The 18,880-nt window shown below is 42.1% G+C and overlaps 1 protein-coding gene across 6 annotated transcripts in view; it reads right to left on the bottom strand.

Moving 5' to 3' along the window:
• Positions 1-18,880, bottom strand: part of dlg3 (discs, large homolog 3 (Drosophila)) — a 559,740-nt gene that overhangs the window by 103,814 nt on the left and 437,046 nt on the right. For all 6 annotated transcript variants that reach the window (XM_073058148.1, XM_073058152.1, XM_073058151.1 and 3 more), the window contains 2 exons: positions 16,734-16,890; positions 7,546-7,648 (listed from right to left, as the gene is read on the bottom strand). In XM_073058148.1, the coding sequence (XP_072914249.1) occupies positions 7,546-7,648; positions 16,734-16,890 (260 nt within the window). The remainder of the gene's footprint in view (positions 1-7,545; positions 7,649-16,733; positions 16,891-18,880) is intronic.

The raw sequence follows: 18,880 nt of genomic DNA, 5'->3' as shown, positions 1-18,880 counted from the left end.
GTAGTGGTTAGCGTAATGTTTTACAGCACCAGTAATCGTGATTGGGAATCAATTCCCGCTGCTGTATGTTCTCCCCATGACTGTGTAGGCTTCTTCCCACATTCCAGAGACATATGCGTTAGGGTTAGTAAATTGTGGGCATGCTATGCTGATGTTGGAAGCATGTCAACACTTGTGAGCTGCCACAAGTACATCCTCAGACTGTGTTGTGAGGATGTGCTGGTCATTACTGCAAAGCGATGCATTTCACTCTAAGTTTCATTGTTTTGATGTAAATGTGACAAATAAAGCTAATGTTTCTCTTTGGTAAATTAGTCTACCAGACTGTGCTCCTTCTCACTGTATATAAACAGAGGTTGAAACCTGAGGATCTGGTACAGAAAGTTGCTTAGTGCTGGTCTGAGGAACAGATGACCTTCTACATTACTGTTTTCAGTCAGTAGACTGGTCTATAGTCAAAGACTCAGCAGCCAATCTAGATGAGTATGTCACCACCATCAGAGAATTTACTGGGTAAAAAATGGTCAGTCTAAGTGTTCCCAAACTAGAAATTATGGATAAATCAGGAGATCCACTTCCTAGTGAATTCCAGGAATCAGGAAATCCTGACCTGTACAATAAATCAAGTCACGAAATTCATAAAACTATTAGTTATGCCAAGAGACAACACCTGTCTGAAATTAAGTCTCACACCAGCTGTCAGGTGTGGTAGACCTTACATGCTATAACAGGATGCAAAACAAAATCAGACACCATCGTCAACAACAATGCATCCCCTCCTGATGAGCTTTCTGTGTCTTGTGCATGTTTTGAACAGAAAGGAAAAGGGAATGTCACCACTCTCACCAACAGCCTTCAATGCACCTGTACCCACAGTCACAAGGTTAAGTTTCCAGAATCAAATATCTCCAATAACCTGAACTAGTCCAACCATGGACGTAGACATCATAGCCAAGAAAGTTCACCAGTGCCTCTCCTTCCTCACGAGGCTAAAAAAAAGTTCGGCACATCTTCTTTGATACTAACCAATTTTTACAAAAAGCAACCTTACCAAAAGCACCATGGCTTTGTACAGCAATTGCTGTTCTGCCTGAGACTGCAAGAAACTGCAGAGAGTTGTGGACACCACCAGCATCTCATGGGAACCAGCCTCTCCTCTGTGGACTTTGTATTCTTCTTGTTGCCTCAGTAAAGTCACCAACATGTTCGAAGACCCCACCCTAGACATTTTTTTCCCCCCACCTTCCACTGAGCAGAACATAAAAAGACCAAAAGCATGTACCGCTAGGCTCAAAGATAGCTTCTATCGTCCTGTTCTAAGATTATTCAACAATCCCCTAGGAGTCCTGATAAAGGGTCTTGAACCCCCTTTAGTATTGGACATTTTAACCCTGGGAAAAAGATACTGCCTGTTAACCTTATCTATGCCTCTCATAATCTTAAAAACCTCTATCAAGTCAAGAGAAAATGACCCATGTTTGTCCAACTCCTCCTTACAGCACAGGCCCACTAATACAGGTAACCTCCTGGTGAATCTCATCAGCGTCCTTTTCGAAGCCTCAGCATTCTTCCCGTAATAGGCTAATGGGAATTGAACGTAATAATCCTGATGCGGCCTAACTAGAGTTCTGTAAATCTGTGACATAGCTTCCTAACTCTTGAACTCAGTTTCTTGACTAAAAAAGGCAAGTATGCCACATGTCTTCTTTACCATCCTTTCAACCTGTGTAGCCACTTTCAGAGAGCTATGGACTTGGACTTGCTGGACATCAACACTGTTAAGGGCCTTGCAATTAGCAATGTATTATCCATTTGCATTTGATCTCTCAGAAGGTATTATCTCAATGTATTATCCATTTGCATTTGATCTCTCTTCATATTTAGCCAAGTTAAGCTCCAGTTGCCATTTCTCTGCACACATCTGCAACTAATCTATATCCCATGGTACCCTTTGGCAACTATCAACATTATCCACAACACAACCAATCTTTGTAATGTCTGCAAACTTACTAAAGTACCCATTTACATTTTCATGCTGGTTAATATATATATATAGAGGAATGGATACAAGGAATAAAAAGGTGTAGAGAGGGAGAAAAATACAAGCTGGTAACTGTTAGGTGAGACCAGATGAGAGGGGAAGTAGGTGAGTGTGGGACTGTGGATGAAGTAAGATGCTGAGAGGTGATAGGTGCAAGAGGTAAAAGTCTGAAGGAATATAGAATAAAGGGAAGGAGGAGGGGAACAGAGGGAAGTGATGGGAAGCTGAGGAAAAGAGAAGGAGTGAGGGGGCAACCAGAATGGGGAATGGAAAAAGGGAGAGAAGGGGGAAAGGAGAGTAATTACTGACAGTTAGAGAAATTGATGCTCATGCCAGTAGTTTGGAGGCTAACCAGACACAATAGCCCTCACAAAACCATGCTGACTGTCCCTGATTATGCCATGCTTTTCCAAATGCTTATAAATCCTATGTCTAAGAATATTCTCCAGTAACTTTCCTACCAATGATGTGAGACGATCTGGACTATAGTTTCCATGATTATCCCTATTTCCCTGATTGAAGAATGGAACAACATTATCTATTCACTATCTATCCTCACCTGTGATCAGAGGTAATTCTTTCTTTCTTTCTTTTTGTATTTGCACAATTTGTTGTCTTTTGCACACTGGTTGAACACCCAGTTGGTGTGGTCTTTCTTTGATTCTGTTATGGCTATTATTCTATTATGGATTTATTGAGTTATGCCTGCAAGAAATGAATCTCAGGATTGTATATGGTGACACAATTTACTTTGAACTTTGAGAGGACATGAAATTATTGGTCAAGGCCGCAGAAATGTCATCACTTGCCTCTCACAATAACCTGGGGTATATCTCATCAGACCCTGGGACCTATCCATCTTAATGTTTTATAAGGGACCAATTGCTATGTCCTTCTTTATCTCAAAATGCCTAATTCTCTTGCAATTTACTGTGCTCTTAGTTAATACTCTGCTGCAAGGTCCATACTTATCCTTATCTATAGATATCTTAATACTTAAGCAATTACGATCATTGTTCCTTAACTGTTCTTCAACTGAAAGCTCATTTCTAACTAGGCTCATTACCCAGCACCAGGTCCAGTATGTTCCTCTCTCAACCAAGTCTTTGTTATGGCCACAACATCATAGTTCCACGTACTTATCCATGCTCTAAGTTTGTCACCCTTACCCAAAATACTCCTAGCATTACAGTACACACAGTTCAACCCATCTGTTCCATTGTGTCTATTTCCATGGTCCTGCCTGTTCTTACTGGTCATGTCATTTACCCTCCTCTCAATCTCTCAGCTTCCTGACCTAGTGCTCTGGTTCCCATCCAAGTGCCTAACTAGTTTAACCTCTTCCACACCCCTCCCCCCACCTCCCCTGTCCAGGATATTGGTTCTGCTGCAAATGAGACACATCACATCCTTCTTGTACAGGTTACCACTACCCCAGATGATATTCCACTGATCCAAGAACCTTAAATATTGTCTCCTGCATCACTTCCTCAGCCACATATTCATCTGTTGTAAATTACCATTTCGACCCTGTCTAGCACTTGGCACCAAAGTAATCCATGATTACCATCTTAGAGGCCCTGCTTTTCAGCCGCTTTCCTAACTCTCTATCTTCACTGCACAGGACCTCTTCCCCCTTTCTACCTGAGCCACTGGTGCCAATGTGCACCATGACTTCTGGTTGCTCCCCCACCCCCAAGCCCCCTTTGAGAATGTTTTGCAGCTGCTCTGGGATAGCGTCATCCCTGGCAACACACCTTCCTGACATCTCTTTCATTGTCACAGAATCTCACCATTGCTCTGCCTCAGTTTACCCTTTCCTGATGAGCCTTGGAGCTGACGACAATGCCACTGACCTGCCTGCTCTGACATGACGTAGGAATGGCTAGCAGAGGTCCTCAATGGTCTCTTACCTCTCCTGGAATTCACCCACCTATCTGCAGCCTGTACCTTAGGTTTGACCCGTCACTAAAACACTTCTCTGTGGTCCTATCAGTATCCCAGATGATTCTAAGTACGTCGTCCAACATGGTGCTGTTAATTGTCAGTCTGCTGGAAGGTGTGTACAGATCTATCTTTGGTTCTAATATTTATAGACAGGGTCACTGGGTACATCACAGGCACTGGAGTTGCCTTGATCTCCTACATCCAGCAGGAAGAGCACACCACAGCCCTAACTGACATTGCAGCTCCTTTAATGGGAACAGTAACTCTAAAGAAAACCTAACCTGCACCTACCTGCTGAGCCTCTTCTCACTGAAGCCCCCTGGACTAAAGCCTTAGCACTTACAGTAAACTCAACCATGGCACTTACACCTCAAATACAACCACTCCCAAAATTGGCAGCTCTGCAATGGTTGCTCTGACAAAGCCTGCTTTCCTTTTACACTTGCAAAAAACATCTGTACAGGCGACCTCTTAACGAAAAGCAGGTTTCAAAAAGCTGCTGGCTTCACTTCTCTGATCCTCTGGATAATGCAAATGGACTGATGTGGTGAAATGATCTGTATGGATGGCATGCAAAGTTTCAGTACATGTGACAATAATAAGCCAATTTTCCAGTTTAATTTACCAATTCAGCTTAAAGTTTTTTATTACCAGATGCTACAGCTCTTTTTTTCCCCTCATTTTGTCTATTAATATTAGAACCAAAGGATAGATCTATACACACCTTCCAGCAGATTGACAGCTAACACCATCCATTTATTAGCATAGCAAGAAACTACAAGCTACAAGGAATTTTTCACCACTGCTGATCTAGTGAAGTGCAACTTATTTACAATGTGCAAAAGGAGGATAATGTTTCTCCTGAAAAGATTTATTCTAGATGTACTAAAACTTTATTTAATGTTAATAGAGACAGATTGTAAACTATGCTAAAATACAGGTTAAAAAAAAGAACTGCTCTTTAAGTACTCAAGTGTACTTTTGCAAAGCAATTGGAAAGAACTGGCTTACAGTTTTACCTGAGATACACAGATTAGTATCTGTGGGTATTATGCTGGCATGATTCTAATGGTTTTGGTGCTATGCCGGTTAAAAACATTTAATTAAATGAATCTGATACAGTAAAACTCCAAAAATCTGCAATCCTGGATCTTGATAATGCGAGATCAGCGGATTTTCTGGATTATTATGTATTATTCCTATTAACACCCAGGTACTTTTATTTTACTTTCGTAACATATTACACAGCGTGTATTAAATGTTCTAGCAAGCCCAATGAACTAAAAGGAAATGACAAATACACAAGAGGTAGAGATCTCTGCTCCAGCTGCAAACCCCAATCTTGGCACTGGCTGTGAACTGAACTAATGGTTCATAGTGAGTAAGCCATATGCCAGACCAGAAGGACTTCTGAAAATTAGACGCCAGATAATTGGAGTTTTATTGTAAACAGCAAGCTGGTTTAATAATGAATATCACAGAAAGGAAGTGAAATTCCCATCCTAGTCTGTTCAGATTCATCTGCAATTCCAATCCACCAAACATGTTTAACCCCTGATGCAACTCCCTTGGGGCAAGAAGAGATATTGCGATAAGTGCAAGTGCCAGACAGGAAGCTGCAGACTGCTTTTTATTTCGATACACTTGGATACCTAATAGAATTGGGTTGCAGAGAAGCAAGTAGTGGGGCAGCATGGTAGCATAACGCTTAGTGACAATTGTAAGTTGGGGTTCAATTCCCACCATTGTCTGTAAGGAGTTTGTATATTCTCCACACAATCGTGTGGATTTCCTCTACGTGCTCTGATTTCTTCCCACATTCAAAAGGGGTACAAGTTGGGGCTAGTAAGTTGTGGGTATGCTATGTTGGTGCCAGAAACATGGTGACACTTGCCAGTTGCTCCCAGCACATACTCGAACTGTGTTGGTTGCTAATGCAAATGACACTTTTCACTGTATGTCTTGATGTACATGTGACAATCAAGCTAATCTTTAATTTTTATGTAATTGGCATTGAACATTTACAATGGGTAACATTTTATGGCCAGGAGAATGATAGCTTTAAATCAATAATTCCTGAAATTGCCATTCAAAATATTGAATTTCAAACTTGCCGCAGACACAAATCTCAAACCCTTTTTTGTCAGATAAACACCTCCTTTAATATAGCACTTTATATCTTACTATAGCCCAGCCCTCCACCCACCAAACGCCACCCTTCACCCCTACCTCCAGCTATTTCATAGCCGAGAAGGGAATCATGCTTTTCCTTATGGGTGATGTTGGTGCACTCTTCTACACCTCTCTCTCTGATCTCCACTCTTGTTAAAGATTCAACGGATTATCCAAGGGAAGGTAAGAGATCCACCATACATCCTGACCAGCTTTGTTTGCCATTTAACATCACAAAAATAATTGACCGTACATGTGATTGTTTTTGTTCTCTATAAAACAGTGCTGTGTGCATTTCAGTAACATCAATGATGTCCCAGTAAAGTAATTCTCTCTATTTGAAGTGTTTGGAATTTTTCTTGAGGAATGAACAAGATCCTCATATGAGCAATAAAATTGGTGCTCTGCCAGTTCCAGTTTTCACCTGATCATGCCAATCTCTGATTATTTCAAATAATGTACTTATTTGATATTTATTCACCAATAAATAATGGTATTATTTTGTATTTTTGGCAGAGAAATCAAATGACCTTTCCCCTGAGTTTCCTGTGTTGCGATCACTATTGTTTCCATAGCTCTCTGGGGCCTCCCAGAGGCAATAAATATTGGGCCATTTGTAAAGGAGAACAGGACAAGCATTAATATAGCATCTTTCCTTGCCTCAATCATTCCAAAACATTCTACTAGCAAACTACTCAGGAAGTTTAGGTACTATTATAAGACAGAATGGCCAAGAGCCTCTTATCAATATACTGAGAAATGCAACAATTTCCCACTTTCTTTCTTGAATACGCAGATTAACATCTTGAAAAAGTATACAAGTACATTGATACTGCCTTCGGAAACTTCTACAGCTGTACAGTTTAATCTGGGGCATTTTCTTACTCAATCACAATAATTAAGCAATACTGCAAGTTTGAAATGAGAGAAAATCTCAGATGATGGAAACCCAAGCAACACACACAAGATGCTGGAGGAACTCAGCAGGTCAGGCAGCATCTATGGAAAAGGGTGAACAGTTGACTTTTTGTACCAAGACCCTTCAGCAGGACAGGTCTGTTTGATGAGTCCATGGCCAGATCAGCCATGATCTTATTGAATGGCAGAGCAGGCTCGATAGGCCAGATGGCCTGATCCTGCTCCTATTTCTTATGTTCTTATGAAACGTCGACTGCTTACTCTTTTCCATAGATGCTGCCTGCTCAGTTCTTCCAGCATTTTCTGTGTTGACTTCATATTAGATATCTACATATTGTTTAAATATCTATGTGTTAAAACTGACAATATAAGGTGCAACAAAGTAAAGCTGCTGCAGCAATGCAGCACATCAAAAGTAACATATGGGTCCTACATGAAGTCAACTGCCCCAATCCACACGTGCTTACCTTCAGGTCGGTACTGAGCTACGATAGTCACAGTCTGACCAGCTCTTTTGAGCGCAGCTGCTGCCTGCTCATGTGTAGCACTCCGTAGATTAACACCATTTACCTGAAATAAACAGGCAGAATTATTTAAAACATACCCAAGACAGTCAAGTTCCCATTCAATTGATGGAACCCTGTAGCAATAATGTAGATCTAACATATTAGTGAAGTATGATCTTGTCTCAGGTCTATAGATACGGTGCTTCTCAAATTAGAATTTAGTTAATTATTTTAAAGAATTTTTTCTTTCTCTTTGCAGGACTGTCCTAACTTCCCTTCGGCTTCAGGAAAAATAAAATGTGCCAGGGAGGAGAAGAGCTTGGTGAACAGTAGCTTGGGATATTGATGTAATAATGAATTACTAACAAAGTAAGAAGATACCCTGATGGGCAATATTATAGGAAAGGCACACTTGGGGAGCGTAACTTCCAAAAACATTTTAAGCAGTAGATGGATTTTAGTCGAGTATGAATAACAGACCACTCTTAGTTCTGGAATAAATGTAGGAATGGGGAGGGAGGAGAACTAGAGAGGCAACACAATAATCTCAGACAGAACTGTTACCATAGCAACTCCATCCTAATTCTGAATCACAAATGGTCAAAGCAGCTGGCAGCCTCTCTGCAACATGCGTAATGGTTAGTGCCTTGAAATAGAAATCTTACAGAGAAATATCAAAGGCTGGGATGCACTTGTTAGTGGTGCAGAACTGACGCACAGGACATTTTGTAGAATGCAGACAAGTTAACTGCCTCCATCTGAAAGGCATTGTTGTGTTCCTCCAGAGCCCTCTGCCAGATATGGGTCGATGAGGAACAACTGAGTCATCTATACTTTAATCAAAGTACTATAATTGTAAAGGCAAAGTCTGTTAATAATCCATGATATGCAAACAATATGAAACAACAGAAGGGAAAGCCTTTCAGTATCTGTAGAAGTGACCACTATAGGGTCCTTGTGGAGACAAAATTTCATATTCATGGTGAGGAAATCCTCCGTTATATTGTTTGGCTCCTCTATACATTAGATTCAGAGCAGATCCAAAACTTCACAGCTGGACATTAATATTGTAATCTCATACATCGCAGATAGCAGAATGCTTATTTCATGACAATTTGTAAATTCATGGCCTGTGAAGACATTGATTTGATGAGAAATACACAACAACATACTTGAGGTGTCAATGACCTTATGTAAAATCAAGGTGCTAACCTGCTGAAGCCTTTACATAGGATAATATGTACGGTAAGTGGAAGATGTATTAGGATATGGGGAGAACTAATCAACCATACAATTAGAAGAACAGATCAGTTCCAAAAAGGATTTTCCCTTTCATAGATATAGACTGACCTGCAGAATGTTTTCAGCATTTTCTGTTTTAGATTTCCATTAGATTTTTGATTTTCAGGTAAGATCAAGGATCTGAAGGTCATGCCCAATCCAGTTTGTGAATGGTGATGGACGACTAAAAAGAGAGGGTCCCATGAAAAACCAATATTGAGGACTGGATTTTCCTCTCAGCCATTTTCTTATGAGTCCAATGTACCAGCCCATATAGACTTCCTTTCAATTCTGTATTTTAGGCTGAAGATGACTACAAATTCTGCAGTCTTGTCTTTTACACTCATATGCTAGAAATGTACTGATGAGAAAGTGGCTCACATAATCTATGCAAGTCTCAGCAACACAAGAATTGGGAAGAAATTTGTTACTTTTACCCTGCAGTCATCTTGAGTGAATATTATCCTTCCTTTGACGTGTCTTACCTTCCTCATTATCACTGAAGTCAGTTTTCAACCAAATTGATTTGTTCTAACTTGTATAAAGAAATGGTTGATAACAAAGGTTATGGGTACTGAGGACGTATCGTTGGCTAAATACTTCTAATTTTGGTATCTACCTGATATAGTGCAGGATTACACAGATACATTTAGTCAACAAATAGACAAATCCAATCTAGTCAATTATTGCCCAATTGTCTTCTTTCAATCAACAAAATAGTGAATGGAGATTTATTACAGTGCTTCTATCAGGACTTATTTGGTAATAACATGCTCTGATTCTAAATCTGGATTTTGCCAGGATTATTTGGCTCTAGACCAAAGCAGGTTTGGTCCAAACACAGCAAAGGAGCTGAATTCCAAAAGTAAGGTGAGAGTGACAACCTTTGGCAACAGGATATCACAGAACTTAAGTAGCATCCAGGAGTCGCCATTAAATGGGGGCAAAACTCTTCACTGGGTAGAGCAATATCTTTTCTTTGTTTCATGTCCTTTTTATGATCACAAGACAATGCTGTACTCCAAGAACTTTGGGTACTGCAGGTCTACCCATCGGTGACCTGCTCGTTGGCAGAAGAGCTGGACTGGATGCAGACCGTGCTGTTGCCTGCAGGAGATGGTGCATGAAGGTGGCATGCAGTGTAACCATGGGTGATTGTCTTGGGCGTTTCTCTTGAGATCACAAGACTCTGTTGGACAATGATAACGTAAGGTGCCGCAGGCCAGTTTCCCTTGTTTGGTGGCAGGGCAGCTGAGTGGCCTCAGTTGTGGGGAAGACTAGGCCTCAAGCTGCTGGAAGCCATGTAGTGTGGCGTCTCTGCTCGGTTGGGGGGGCGGGGTGGACTGGCCTCTCCCATCAGCACTGCCCTCTAGTGTTCGATCGGTTGAATGACAGGCTGGATTGCGAGCATATGTTTGTCTGAGCACTACCGAGAACTACACCATCAATTTGCAGGACATATCACTCAGGGACTTAGGCTATGTATGGTTTTTTTTTAGCATGACTATGTTTTTTTTTGCTCGCTATTTTGAATGTGCTGTGTATGTTTTGCAGTTTGGCCCCAGAGGAACACTGTTTTGTTTGGCTGTGTTCACGTATGGTTGAATGATAATTAAACTTGAATTTGATTTGATTTGATTGATCTAGCATGAAGGTAGTCCTGATTATAAGAGCCTAATCATTCCAGCTGCTGTCCTTGAACCAACCATTTTGAGCAACTTATTCCAGAAGTACAGATGTTCACAAATGTATGCTCTGTGATCAGCTTTATCTGGAGCTCCTTTGAAAAAAAGCATTCCTGCACAATATTCAAGCATGAACATGTGGCAAATAACATTTTGTGTCACAAAATGGCAGACAAAAGTGAATCCAACTTCGTCCCCTAGACATTTATTGGCATTCCAATTTCTAAGCTCCCAATTTCAATGTCAAAGTCACCATTGACTAAAAATGTATCTGGACTAAACACAAAAATAGTTTGGCTACAAGAGCAAGATGGAGACGAGGTAGTTGTGATCTATGATTCATCTCTTGATTCCCCAAAGTGCTTCCATCATTGACTAGGCAAAATTCAGGAATGTGATGGAATACCTTTTAGACACCTAGATAAGGGTACTTTAAATGAAGCAAAAGAGATGCTTAATTGACATACAATCCACCTCTCACATGTTCCATCTCTTCACTACTAGTGCAATGTGGTTGTTGACGCACTGCAGCAAATAATCTTCTTCTCTTAGGCTGTATTTTGTGATTGTGGATGACTGGCTTTCTCTATGGGTGTAAGGTTTCTGAGTTGGCTAATGAGGCAAGTGTGGGAACTGCACTCTTCCAAAGGGCAGGAGGTAATTGACTGAACAGACAGGCTGGTAGTTTGTGAGAAGGTCCTTCCGCCACTTAAATAAAGTTTCTAAGCACTGTCAAAGCATAACCTGGAGGTTCTCACTGCAACCTTGAATGATGGTTTTCCTTTTTGAGTAGTCATGGGCAAAAGGTTCTCAGGAATCAGTGGGATGCTGCATTTCTTCAAGTTTCCTTTCATCAAAGCTTCTTCAACAGTACTTCCAAAAACACTGCCCAGAAAGGCAATTAGCACATTGAAACATTAGCACTTGCAAGTTATACACAGTCCTCCATTCCTTCACTGCTACTGGTAAAATCCTGGAACTTCCTTTTTAATCAAGCTATTCATCACACAGAAGATTATGAACCGCATCCTTTTCAAGCGAAATTAGGGATGGAAAGTAAGTGTTGGTTTTATTAGTGATGTCCACATTCTGTGATTGCATAAATAAAACAATGTCAGAACCAATAATTTGGTTAACAACAAGTGTCATCTTGCACGTAATTACATAGGCCTAAAGATGCAAAAGATTTCTGTGAGTATTTGTTTCAATAAGTATGGAATATAAACAATAAGAAATGAAATCCTGCCCATTTCCAGCACATACAGTTAGCATCGTGCTTCCTCCATTGAGGTGATGGCCAATCAAAGTAAAGCTCATTCAGGCAAGACCAGGTCAAGAATCACATCTGTTAACATAGAACATAGAATAGTACAGCACATTACAGGCCCTTCGGCCCACAATGTTGTGCCGAACCTCAAACCTTGCCTCCCATATAACCCCCCACCTTAAATTCCTCCATATACCTGTCTAGTGGTCTCTTAAATTTCACTAGTGTATCTGCCTCCACCACTGACTCAGGCAGTGCATTCCACGCACCAACCACTCTCCGAGTGAAAAACCTTCCTCTAATATCCCCCTTGAACTTCCCTCCCCTTACCTTAAAGCCATGTCCTCTTGTACTGAGCGGTGGTGCCCTGGGGAAAAGGCGCTGGCTGTCCACTCTGTCTATTCCTCTTAATATCTTGTACACCTCTATCATGTCTCCTCTCATCCTCCTTCTCTCCAAAGAGTAAAGCCCTAGCTCCCTTAATCTCTGAACATAATCCATACTCTCTAAACCAGGCAGCATCCTGGTAAATCTCCTCTGTACCCTTTCCAATGCTTCCACATCCTTCCTATAGTGAGGTGACCAGAACTGGACACAGTACTCCAAGTGTGGCCTAACCAAAGTTTTATAGAGCTGCATCATTACCCCGCAACTCTTAAACTCTGTCCCTCGATTTATGAAAGCTAACACTCCATAAGTTTTCTTAACTACCCTATCTACCTGTGAGGCAACTGTCAGGGATCTGTGGACATGTACCCCCAGATCCCTCTGCTCCTCCACACTTCCAAGTATCCTGCCATTTACTTTGTACTCTACCTTGGAGTTTATCCTTCCAAAGTGTACCACCTCACACTTCTCCTGGTTGAACTCCATCTGCCACTTCTCAGCCCACTTCTGCATCCTATCAATGTCTCTCTGCAATCTTCGACAATCCTCTACACTATCTACAACACCACCAACCTTTGTGTCATCTGCAAACTTGCCAACCCACCCTTCTACCCCCACATCCAGGTCATTAATAAAAATCACAAAAAGTAGAGGTCCCAGAACAGATCCTTGTGGGACACCACTAGTCACAACTCTCCAATCTGAATGTACTCCCTCCACCATGACCCTCTGCCTTCTGCAGGCAAGCCAATTCTGAATCCACCTGGCCAAACTACCCTGGATCCCATGCCTTCTGACTTTCTGAATAAGCCTACCATGTGGAACCTTGTCAAATGCCTTACTAAAATCCATGTAGATCACATCCACTGCACTACCCTCATCTATATGCCTGGTCACCTCCTCAAAGAACTCTATCAGGCTTGTTAGGCACGATCTGCCCTTCACAAAGCCACGCTGACTGTCCCTGATCAGACCATGACTCTCTAAATGCCCATAGATCTTATCTCTAAGAATCTTTTCCAACAGCTTTCCCACCACAGATGTAAGGCTCACTGGTCTGTAATTACCTGGACTATCCCTACTACCTTTTTTGAACAAGGGGACAACATTCGCCTCCCTCCAATCCTTCGGTACCATTCCCGTGGACAACGAGGACATAAAGATCCTAGCCAGAGGTTCAGCAGTCTCTTCCCTTGCCTCGTGGAGCAGCCTGGGGAATATTCTGTCCTAATGTATTTTAACAACTCCAACACCTCCTCTCCCTTAATATAAACATGCTCCAGAACATCAACCTCATTCATATTGTCCTCACCGTCATCAAATTCCCTCTCAGTGGTGAATACCGAAGAGAAGTATTCATTGAGGACCTCGCTCACTTCCACAGCCTCCAGGCACATCTTCCCACTTTTATCTCTAATCGGTCCTACCTTCACTCCTGTCATCCTTTTGTTCTTCACATAATTGAAGAATGCCTTGGGGTTTTCCTTTACCCTACTTGCCAAGGCCTTCTCATGCCCCCTTCTTGCTCTTCTCAGCCCCTTCTTAAGCTCCTTTCTTGCTACCCTATATTCCTCAATAGACCCATCTGATCCTTGCTTCCTAAACCTCATGTATGCTGCCTTCTTCCACCTGACTAGATTTTCCACTTCACTTGTCATCCATGGTTCCTCCACCCTACCCTTCTTTATCTTCCTCACCGGGACAAATTTATCCCTAACATCCTGCAAGATATCCTTAAACATCGACCACATGTCCATAGTACATTTCCCTGATAAAACATCATCCCAGTTCACACCCGCAAGTTCTAGCCTTATAGCCTCATAATTTGGCCTTCCCCAATTAAAAATTTTCCTGTCCTCTCTGATTCTATCTTTTTCCATGATAATGCTAAAGGTCAGGGAGTGGTGATCACTGTCCCCCAGATGCTCACCCACTGAGAGATCTGTGACCTGACCCGGTTCGTTACCTAATACTAGATCTAGTATGGCATTCCCCCTAGTCAGCCTGTCAACATACTGTGACAGGAATCCATCCTGGACACACTTAACAAACTCTGCCCCATCTAAACCCTTGGAACTAATCAAGTGCCAATCAATATTAGGGAAGTTAAAGTCATTCATGATAACAACCCTGTTATTTTTGCACCTTTCCAAAATCTGCCTCCCAATCTGCTCCTCAGTATCTCTGCTGCTACCAGGGGGCCTATAGAATACCCCCAGTAGAGTAACTGCTCCCTTCCTGTTCCTGACTTCCACCCATACTGACTCAAAAGTGGATCCTGCTACATTACCCACCCTTTCTGCAGCTGTAATAGTATCCCTGACCAGTAATGCCACCCCTCCTCCCCTTTCCCCCCCTCTCTATCCCTTTTAAAGAACTGAAATCCAGGAATATTGAGAATCCATTCCTTCCCTGGTGCCAGCCAAGTCTCCGTAATGGTCATTACACCATAATTCCATGTATGTATCCAAGCTCTCAGTTCATCACCTTTGTTCCTGATGCTTCTTGCATTGAAGTACACACACTTTAGCCCCTCTACCTTACTACCTTTATACCCTTTATTCTGCTGCTCTTTCCTCAAAGCCTCTCTATATGTTAGATCTGGCTTTACTCCATGCACTTCTTTCACTGCTCTATCACTCTGGGTCCCATCCCCCTTGCAAATTAGTTTAAACCCTCCCAAACCATGCTAGCAAACCTACTAGCAAGGATGTTGCTCCCCCTCAAGTTCAGGTGCAACCCATCCAATCTGTACAGGTCCCACCTTCCCCAGAAGAGATCCCAATGGTCCAAAAATCTAAAACCCTGCCCCCTGCACCAACTCCTCAGCCACGCATTCAACTGCCATCTCCTCCAATTCTTACCATCACTATCACGTAGCACTGGCAGCAATCCTGAGAACGCCACCCTTGAGGTCCTGTTCTTCAGCCTTCTGCCTAGTTCCCGAAACTCACACTTCAGGACCTCATCCTTCTTCCTGCCTATGTCGTTGGTCCCAACATGTATCACGACTTCTGGTTGCTTTCCCTCTCATACCAGGATGTCATGCACCCGGTCAGAGACATCCCGGACCCTGGCACCCGGGAGGCAACAAACCATGCGGGTTTCCTTCTCACGTCCACAAAATCTCCTGTCTGCTCCCCTGACTATAGAGTCTCCAATGACAACAGCTCTCCTCTTCTCCATCCCATCCTTCTGCACCACAGGGTCAGACTCAGTGCCAGAGGCCCTGCCACTGTGGCTCACACCTGGTCGGTCATCCTCACCAACAGCATCCAGGATGGTAAACTTATTATACAGGGGAATGGCTACAGGGGTGCTCTGCACTACCTGTCTACTCTCCTTCGCTTTCCCCCCTCGGACTGTCACCCAACGACCTGCTTCCGGCAGCCTAGGTGTGACTACCTCCCTGTAGCTCTCATCTATGACTGCCTCATTCTCCCTTATGAGTTGAAGGTCATCCAGCTGCAGCTCCAGATTCCTCACACAGTCTTCCAGATCACCCAGCCGCAAGCACTTCTGGCAGATGTGACTCTGCAGGAGAGGGGAGCTCCCCCGAGACTGCCACATCTCACAGGAGAGGCACATCACCGTCTCAGCAAGCATTGTAAAGACTAACTGGGAACAAGCTCGTCCACCGCCTCTTCTTGTCGAAGCCTCTTGAGTCAAAGCCTCAAATCTCCACTCCTTCACTGGCCCACTCACTCACTGGCCACTTTCCAGAATGCAGATAGAAGTTCTCCTTTCAATGATCCTCCAGCAAGCATTCCAGGATTAAAGAGAACACTAGGTATATCAGTGCAGAGTATAAAGCCCTCTTTTATGAACTACTACGTAGCTGTTCCATGTGAAGGTACCTTGACATGTTTTAAGGTGGTCTTCATCATTTAGAGGTAAGCCATCTAAACATATAGCTTTCCTCTCCATCATGAAGGGTCCATTTTTAACAGCTGAATTAAGTTGCCTTCATTACCCAGGAAAAATAGGTTTAACTATTCACTCCTCTCCTCCCAACCTCACCCACTGTGCAGCAGCACTTCTCTGATATGGGCATGCCATCTTAGAAACAGCTGCTTTTCACCTGCTATCAGATTTCTGAATGGTTCACTGACACTACTTCATTATTTTGTTTTCACTATTTACTTATTTCGTAATTTATAGTGATTACAAGACTTTGCCCTTTTCTACTGCTGTAAAACAACAAGTTTCACAACAGTGAAAATCAGTGATAATAAACCTGATTCTGATTCCTTCCTGATGATCAGGGTGCAAAACAGCCCCAGAGAAGTGTGTACAATTGAAACTTGATCTGAAACTTTGTTCTACCCTTCCACATTGTTATCTCACCCCTAATGCCTGGCAAAACTCTACTAATTTCATCTTCTATTCATCTTTAGAGAGACAAAATTAGTTTCAGTAAGCCAGTTTGATTCAATGATATTTCATCCAAGCATAACTGCTCCATTTGACAGCACTTTACTGATACTGAGGATATTTTCTCAACTTCAATGAAAGTGGTTACTACTCACAGATAATATCCGATCTCCCCTTCGCAGCTCTCCACTGAGGTCCGCTGGTCCACCCGCCAGAATGAACGAAACAAAGATCCCTTCACCATCTTCGCCACCGACGATGTTAAAGCCTAAACCCGTTGATCCTTTGTGGAGAACAATCTTTCTTGGCTCTCTGTAAAACACAGTGTCAGAAAGAAGCCAATTAACCAAACAATTGGATAAACCCAAAATTCTGATTCTGTTCATTCCATGGACATTAATATATTATAGGTGCAGCCACATAAAAAGATTTGGCAATTTAATTAAGCATGTTCAATGAAATGAATTATGAAATTGAGGAAATTCTCAATTCAACAGATGAGGAACTGAGGATTTGCATCATTGCTAATGTGTACGGAATAAATTCAGTCTACAGGAAATGGGGGAAACTTCAAATAATCCATAAGACCAACCCGCATTCAATCTAAATGAATGGCTTCAGAGACTGTACCTTTTGCTTATTTATTTCAATCATTTAGTCATTCTGGTAACCCACTAGAAGCACTTACCAAAATGCTAGAAACTGACACATTGTTCTTGATCCAACTAAAATATCTTGGGATCTGACGCTCACCGTGAAGCACTAAGTGACCGGAACTCTGCCCGCCTTAGAAAATCTAAGTCCATGAATACTTGCTCATCAGAAAGGAAGGCTGTGCCACCTCTGAAGATCATCAGGGAGTAAGCATTCATTATAGGCATGCCATTGTCTCCTGTCATGAGGTTTCAATCTACTTTGACTGGCTAGCCATGGCCAAAGAGTAATTTCCAGTCACGTTGTGCTGCTGTTTGCAGAGAGTCACCACTGAGGTACTCACTAAATGGATGTCTCACAACAAAAATGGAAAACAAATCTAAATCAGTCTACTCTCAAACATCAGCAAAATAATGGAGACTACCCACCAACACAAATTTTGCCGTGACAACATTGGCTTCTGACCTCATCGCAGTCCTGGTCCAAACATAAACCAAAGAGTTAAGTCTTTGAGATGAAATTAAAGCGACTCTTGGTATCAAAGGAACACCTGAGGAAGTGTGAGGGCACCATGCTAGTGTGATGTTATTACAACTCAGGGTGTTGAAGCTCAGAGTTCAATTCTGATGCGATCCTTCCTGTAAGTGGATGGGCTTCCTCCTGACGCTCTGCTTTCCTCCCACGTTCCAAAGACATACCAATCTGTAGGTTAATTGGTCATTGTAAATTACCCTGTGATTAGGCTATGATTAAATTGGTGGGTTGCTGGACAATGCAGCTCACGAGGCCAGAAGGGCCTATTCCATGCTGTATATCTAAATAAAAAATAATTAAATCAAGATGCCTTGAAAAACAAACTGGTCAATGCGCCTCATTGGTAAAATACTCCACTGGTCGGAGTCATACTTTGCACAAATAAAAGTAATCTTGGTTGTCAAGGTCAATTATCCTAGGCCCAGGGTATCACTACATGAGTTCAAGGTAGCATCCTAGCCCAAACTACATTTAGCTATTTCATTAATGACCTTTCTTCCTACATAAAGTTGGAAGTGGGGATTTTGCTGATGGTTACACGCTGTTCAATTGCAACACCTCAGCAAATGGAACAGTCCTTTCCAGAATGATGCAAAACTTTGAAGACAATTGCACATTGATGAAGAAATGGAAAGAGAAACAAAATAACGTAGCATGACAAACTCAAACCGGCACCCTTGACATTGCTGAGTGTTCCAAAATCAATATTCTGAGGGCTATCATTGACCAGTAACTCAACAGGACCAGCCATATATACAGTATATTCTATATCAGAGAGTGGGTACTTCTTGAGATGAGTGGCTCGACTGTGACTCCCCAAGACCTTTCTACCACGTTACAGTCAAAGCTGACTTTAATGTCATATGCACTAGTAAAATGCACAGGTGCAATGAAAAACATATTTGCAGCAACATCACAGACACATAGCAACGTATTAGCAATCACAAGAAAACATAAGTTAAATATAAATGATACACAACTTTTTTTTTAAATAAGAAAGAACACAATCTGAAACCCATAATAACTTACTCTGAATTTGCCTGGATTAATGCAGCACCAATAACCCTCAAGCAAGGCCATACAGGAAAATTCAGTTCACCGAAAGTGAGCCATT

This window comes from Hemitrygon akajei, chromosome 10 (genome assembly GCF_048418815.1).
Source record: "Hemitrygon akajei chromosome 10, sHemAka1.3, whole genome shotgun sequence".
NCBI classification, from domain to species: Eukaryota; Metazoa; Chordata; class Chondrichthyes; order Myliobatiformes; family Dasyatidae; genus Hemitrygon; species Hemitrygon akajei.
This window is presented reverse-complemented; position numbering and strand designations above follow the sequence as displayed.